We start from the raw sequence: 7440 nt of genomic DNA, 5'->3' as shown, positions 1-7440 counted from the left end.
ATAAAATCAAGAAAAGTAAATAATTGATTTTAGTTCCATTCATTCTCATTATTGAAATGAAGTTACCTGAATCTCATGGCCCTTGAACTTATAGCTGGGGTAAAATCATGGTTCTTCCATTTTACTTTTTTGTGAATGCTTTGAGTATCGTAAGACCATTATCACTAATGATATACAGTCAGTTAATTCTCAGCTTGACATGTTCAATGTTATTAGACCAAACGGTCAGCTTGACTTGGTGGTATCATTCTCACCACTGAGTCAGATGGTCATGAGTTCCAGGTCCGAGCCCTATTCCAGGATTTGAGCCTCCAATCTAGAAGGATACTTCATTGCAATACTGAGAGTTCTGTGTTGTCAGAGAGGGTTGTCCTTTGGATGAGGCTCTAATCTAAGGTCCCTTCTGTCTGTTTAGGTGGATAAAAACATAATTATACAAAGAAAAGGGCAATTATCCTGGCCAACATTAATCCCTCAACCAACACCACCAAAACAAAGAACTTGGTACTTATATCGTCATTTCTGGGATTTTGATGTGCAAAAATGGCTGCTGCATTTGCCCACAAAGCAACAGTAATTACACTTCAAAAAAAATTCATTGGCTGTGAAACAGTTCAGAATGTACTGAAGATGAACTGTAAATGCCTTACCTGAAAAAATGCATACTGGAAATAAACTTTTGGTCTATTTTGGTGAAAAAAACAAATGGTCCTACAAGAAGTAAACACTTGCGTACAATGAAGGACGTTACTTAGTTTTGACTAAAAAATACTGAAACCAGTGTATCTGAGCTGTGTCAATTGCATAGCTTTTCTTCCCATGAGATGTGAAGGATAAATATAAAAGATTGAAAACTTAACATAACTGTCATTTTCTACCGACACACAAAAATCCAGTGCTCTGAGAAGTGATTAAACCATGTGCCACTGTGTTGTGGCAACGTGCAGTTTGTATTGCAGTGTTTTGTCACCTTCATGCACTGAATTAATGAAATAATTATATGGTTCTGGTAAGTTTGACTTTAGTTGTATTCTAAGACTTTACACAGCGGTTTTAGCCGTAGAATCTGACTTGTTCCAGTTAGCTTTTTTGTACAACGAATTATAGTCCTCCCTTCTCTGGAATGTAAAAACCAGAAGGCTCAGACCACTTGGCAGAAGATTTTGTCCTTGAATAAGTTAATTGTTTATTTGAAGTGGGTTTATTTGAAGTCATGTATGGCCATGTAAAAACTGAGTTCCTCCGTGAAATTGATGTAATAAAATATCAGTTCCCTTTTAATAGTGAATCATCGAGTTTTGGATCTAATATTTTGTTGTTGTTGTTCTCCCCCGCCCCATATACTTGCATGGGCATATCCCTCCAATTTTCACAGAATTGCATACACATTGCTATTCTAATCAACATCTTTACGGGGGACACATTCCACATTCACGAAAAATGTTTTGTAATTTCCTTGTTTGTAAACATATGCCATATCCATACAAATCGCTTTGAAATGTAACACTGCTTAACCCGTGTGATGTCTTGTGTTGAAAACGAGGCACCCTGTCCTTTAGAATAATTGCTAAACACTTCCATGAAACTTGTGCCAATTTAAACTTTTGAATGAATATCTGCCTTTTCTGACTCAAGCTAATCTTAAAAATCTGCCCAGTTCCTAGAATAAACACACAGCAGCAGCATACCCAGGATTGTGTGTGTTTTTAGGGAGGGACGAGAAATGTCCTGATACACTTGGCAAAAAGCTAATCCAGATTGTACAACGGAACATTCCGCACTAAAAGTGTTTTTCGTTTATTATTTATTTGAGTTGGGTTCATAATTACTTTTCAAACACGTACTTCGGCCACGATTTAACAGATCAAGGGCAGAGAGGCGAAGACGAGTCCTGCACAGACCGCCATTACAATCGTAGCGTTGGATGTAGGACTTCCTTGTTTTCCTACCCTACTCATACACACGCACACTGGTGGGAGCTGCTAGTGTTTGGCGATTCAGGGCGCGTCACTTTCAATGTAGGGAATATCACTGTATCGACTCTCGATTTCTACCCACTGTTTCACTGCTGTGTTGATTATGTCCTCGGAGAGGCGCTGTGCGTAATCCAGCAGCGCCGTGTTCACTAACAGCGCGTCCTCCCGTATCTCCACTGAATTGGGCTCGACCATCGCGGTCTCAGCTCCTTCACACTTCTTACTGTCCTGTTGCTCTGCGGTGTTGGCATTCTGCACTGCGTACTTGTGTTTTGACTTAAAACAGCCCATAGCGCAATCAAAATAAAAAATGTTGAAAATATTCCGATGTGTCTTTATTTCAATACCTCAGTCTTCAGCGCTCGCTCTCCGTCTCTCTCCAGTCGAAAAGCTGCCTGTCCTGTTTACAGCAATGCAGATCATTCGCACAGCATCGCAGGTTTTTGAAAATTCTGATCTACCGTATGCTTATATCTGAGAAATTCCCCTAGTTCATTGTCATGATGACCAATCAATGGGCAATGTCATCTGTGAAAAAACATGCGAATATATTATTCCGTAAAATAAACATATATATGAAGAACAATTGCAATGCGATTTATACAGCAATCCAGTAACTATTACAACCTGTAAAGTGGCCAGAATGTATAGACACGTAGGTAGCTTAGCCCATCCTTATAACATTTCCGCAGATCCGCGCTTGTTTAAAGACGAAAATGGCAATTTAATTAATATTGTCTCGGTGTGAATAGTATTACTTTGTAACAGCGATGCACTTATTTTCACTAGTAACAACAAAATACATGAGTAAGAAATAAACAACTGGGACATAAAAAATGTTCACAAAATTCACCAACACTGTTAATGTTGTCACACATCAAAGTAAACAGTCATCACTCACCCTGAAAGCTGGGAACGAAAGATTTATGACGGGCATCCCTAATTGCAAAGATTATTGTTGCACATTAATCTTCATGGGCGCTTTAAGTATCCAATTTTCCTCACGCTGCTCATGATTTATGTTGTGAATGTAGCGTTTTTTTTCCCGCCGTCAGAGGTTCTTTCCAGTATCAGACGTGCCGATATTTTGCTCAGCCAAATTTTCAAACTCCCAGTCGCGAGAGCAGCTCACAAATCCGAAAGCTGCACGACCGCCGGTCTTTTGAAAACACATCCCAAACCGTTCATTCTTTGCCTTCCAACATTTCTACGCGCGGATTTGCAGCCCTGAGTTGGGTACTTCTGAAGATTGGTGATAGAAATGGAACTACTGATGTTTGTTGGGTTGTGTCATTTGTGTCCACTGGTTTTCGGTTGATGTTTGGGAGCATTTCCTATTCAGAAAAATAAACAAAATATTCGCAGTCTCAAATGTCAGGAAATAGTTCCGCACTGATTTAAATGCTGCTTTACGTTGCTTCGTTTACCTGCAAAATGTTACAATACATTTTTTGAAAGGAAAAAATAAATATAGGTACGCTTAAAAGAATGTTAGTGGTTGCAGCTACAGAGCGCCACCTCCCGCCCGCACCGTACACAGGCAGATGACCCATCAGTTATTTATTCATTCAGTAATGCCAAGCCCATCGTATCATAAAGCATGAGACAAACTCTTAACAATCATGAGATTTGGTAAGAAATCATGAGTTGCTATTTTTTGGTTTCTAATCCTCATTAGTGGCTTTATTTAATCTCGAACAGGTACATTTTCCCACATTACAACAGTGACTATACTTCATTAGCTGTACAGCGTGTTGAGACGTCCGGTGGCCGTGAAAGGCGCTATATAAATGCAAGTTTTTTTCTTTTAGGTCACAGCTCTTTACAAAAACTTATATTACTACATCAGAAAATGTTTTGCAAAACACACTTTAAAAATCCTACCCGTTATCACCAGTCTTCACCTGGTGGCCAACACAACCACCACAGACAGATAAGTTTTGTGAACATTGATGTGATTGGTGATGTGAAAACGTTGTGAAAATGTGAAAAGGTAACCCTACGGGTTCAGCAACATGCTTGTTGAATATTTCACCGCACAACACCTCCCTGCTCTTCCTGGAGTGAGATTATGCTCGATAGCTCCTGTTGGGAACACTGGCACAATTTCAGATGTAACCCTTCACTGCACGGCTGCTAGTGTTTCAGGGTTTTTTCTTCTCGCTCTGCTGTTTACCGGGCTGTTTACACGGACACTAGTTTGAGACCCACTGGATTATTCTTCCATTATTCAACATGGGAGGGCTGCTGTCATATCCAATTAGCAAATTACAAGTGTCCCGATTGACCTTGGATAATGCTACATTACCGGATTTGGCATATAAAGTTACTTAAGTTAACTGGGCGTGTGGGCTTACCTACAGGAATGATTTTTGTCACGACTCAAAAAAAACCATCTGGTGCAACTCCTCATTACTCACTTTCTTGTCCCACCATCCATCTATCAGTCTCCTCACTTCTCCTTCTCTCCTCTCCCTTTATCTCTCTCCCTTTTCTTTCTCACCCTTGCCTCTGGTTTCACTCCCCAACCCCTCTGGTTTCTCTCTGTTGCCCCCTCCTTCCATACTACCTCCCCCACATCTCTCCATCAATCACTCTCCCTTGTCTCTCTGTCTTTTTTCCATTACTTCTCAGTTTCTTTCTCTCATCTCTATCTCTGGCCCCCTTCTGCTTTTCCCTGCATCACACTATCTCTTGCCCTCAGCGTCTACTCTCTCTATCTGCCTGGTCTCTCTCTCTCTTCCTGCCCCAATCTCTCCCACACTCCTCTTCCCCCTGGCTTCATCAATCTCTTCCTTTTGTGTCACCATCACTCTCTCTCCTCCCTCCAGTGGTCTTGATCTCTTTTCCCCTCCCCTGTGTCCTGTCCTTTCTCTGTACCTGCATTTCTCCCTATCTCTCGCAATCCTCTCTCTGTACCCTATCTCGCTCTCCCATTCCTCTCTCCCCGTCACTCTTCCACATCTCTTTGTACACTCTTTCTATGCTTACATCTCTCTCACTCCCATTCCTCTATTGTGCCCCCATCGTGCTCTCTCTCTCTCTCTCTCTCCCTCTCTCTACATATCTCTCCCTATCTCTCCCATCTCTCTCTGTGTCTCCCTCTCACTCTCCCCCAATCTCTTTCTACTTCCAACTTTCTCCCAATCCTCGCTCTGTACCCTATCTCTCTGTCCTGTTCCACCATCTCTCCTTCCCCCACCCAAATCTCACTCTCAACAGATTGCACTCGCTGACTGCTGAACTGCTTGAACAATGACGGGACCTCATCCCACCTCACCGCCGGGGGCAGTTTTCCCACGAAGAGCTTCATCATCCTTGCCATGCACAATTCCATCTTCTTCTTAGGCAGTCCCTCGGAATCAAGGATGACTTGCTTCCACACTAAAAATGAGTTCTCATGTGACTAATGAGCCCTTTGTGGGACCTACAGTCTCTGTCGTAGGTGGGGCAGGCCGTGGTTGAAGGAACGGGTGGGTGGGGGGCTTGGGATGCTGTGCGTTCCTTCCGTTGTTTACATAGAAACATAGAAACATAGAAAATAGGTGCAGGAGTAGGCCATTCGGCCCTTCTAGCCTGCACCGCCATTCAATGAGTTCATGGCTGAACATGCAACTTCAGTACCCCATTCCTGCTTTCTCACCATACCCCTTGATTCCCCTAGTAGTAAGGACTTCATCTAAGTTTGGTTTCAGCTTGTTCTCGGCATAGAGACTCGAGATGTTCGGCGCCTTCTCTGATGTTTTTCCTCCACTTTGTGCGGCCTTGGGCCGGGGATTCCCAGGTGTTGGGGTGTTGTGTATGCGTGCCTGTTTACAGTGTTACATGCCTGTAATAGTGTTATGCAACACTGAATGTAGCTTTACACTGTACACACCTTACCTGTACACCAGAGGGTGCTGCTGCTGGAGACCTAAGGGTTACTTGCACACTACGGGTAACTCAGTATAAAAAGGAACTCACAGCTTGTTGTCCTCACTCTGGAGCTGCAAATAAAGGACTACAGGTCTACACAATTTAAGTATCATACCCTGCCTCGTGGAGTCATTACTAAAGGTGCCTACATACACTATAATTGGCGACGGGAATACAAGGTCACGAACTACACACTCAACATGTCTAACCTCAGCAACTTCCAGCAATTTACAGAGGGGGAAGATTGGGACATTTCTTTATATGGATGGGGACACACCGGCTACACTACCGAACAAACGCAGGGCTATCCTGCTTAGCAGTTGTGCGCCCACCATCCATTGGCTCATCGGGGCTTACTAGCCCCGGAGAAGGCAACCAGCAAGAGCTATGAGCAACTTGTCATTGGAATGGGCCACGAGGGCCTCCTACACAAATTGCTCTCGGCTGACATCACGGTCTTCCTGCAGAAAGCAATCCAAGTGAGCCAAGCCTACATGGCTTCGTCCGGTGACTCCAAGCAAATGCTGACCCAGGACTCTCAACCGGCGAGCGCATTGCACCGCATGGATACTTCTAAAGGTAGAAATGCTGCCCCAAGTCCCGCAACCCTGAGCCCACCACATGGGGCAAACCAGATGGCCCCGTACTGGTGCTGTAGAGGAAGCCACAGGGCCCAGCAGTGCCGCTACAAAGACTATGCATGCAAAGGCTGCAAAGAGAAAGAGCACCTTCAGAGAATGTGCAGAAAATGCTGTACTCACCGTGTCTCTGATGAGTTGTCTGATCAACCGGGCTCTGACACAGATGAAGAGGAAGTTGCTCAAACCCTGGAAGAAGAGTATGGAATATATACCTGCTCCACTGAAAGTTCTCCGTGGACGATGGAAGTGGACATCGACAGGGTCCCAGTCTCCATGGAAATCGACACAGAGGCGAGCCAGTCTGTGATGAGCCAAATGACCTTTGAAAAAATTTGGATAAATCCCACCAATCGACCAAAACTGTCTCCTGTCCAAGTGAAGCTGCTCACCTACACCAAAGGTAAAATCGAAATCGTTGGCAGCATGAACGTCCAGGTTTCCCAGGGCGGCATGTTGAACAAACTCCCCCTATGGATTGTAGCCGGCGACAGTCCCACGCTGCTGGGCAGGAATTGGATGAACCCGGTCCTGCTGTAGACCTAAGGGTTACCTGCACACTACAGGTAACCCAGTATAAAAAGGAACTCGCAGCTTGTTGTCCTCATTCTGGAGCTGCAAATAAAGGACTACAGGTCTACACAGTTTAAGTATCATACCCTGCCTCATGGAGTCATCACTAAAGGTGCCTACATACACTACAGGGGAGATGTTGCACTTTTTCAAGGAAGCTTTGAGGATGTCCTTGAAGCATTTGCTTTGCCCACCTGGGGCTTGCTTGCTGTGTTGGAACTCCGAGTAGAGCACTTGTTTTGGGAGTCTCGTATCGGGCATGCGGTCTACGTGGCCCATCCAACGGAGCTGATCGAGCATGGTCAGTGCTTTGATGAAGGGATGTTGGCTTGAGCGAG

General features: G+C 44.1%; 1 protein-coding gene across 1 annotated transcript; it reads right to left on the bottom strand.

Moving 5' to 3' along the window:
- Positions 1 to 1850: 1850 nt before the first annotated feature.
- c3h2orf88 (chromosome 3 C2orf88 homolog) lies at positions 1851 to 3920 on the bottom strand. Its single transcript, XM_070875869.1, has 3 exons — positions 3861 to 3920; positions 2878 to 3310; positions 1851 to 2504 (listed from the first exon to the last, which is right to left on the bottom strand). The coding sequence occupies exon 3, from the start codon at positions 2265 to 2267 to the stop codon at positions 1998 to 2000; it is 270 nt and encodes an 89-aa protein (XP_070731970.1). The 5' UTR covers positions 2268 to 2504; positions 2878 to 3310; positions 3861 to 3920; the 3' UTR covers positions 1851 to 1997.
- Between the last annotated feature and the right edge of the window lie 3520 nt (positions 3921 to 7440).

Source organism: Pristiophorus japonicus, chromosome 3, assembly GCF_044704955.1.
Source record: "Pristiophorus japonicus isolate sPriJap1 chromosome 3, sPriJap1.hap1, whole genome shotgun sequence".
NCBI classification, from domain to species: Eukaryota; Metazoa; Chordata; class Chondrichthyes; family Pristiophoridae; genus Pristiophorus; species Pristiophorus japonicus.
This window is presented reverse-complemented; position numbering and strand designations above follow the sequence as displayed.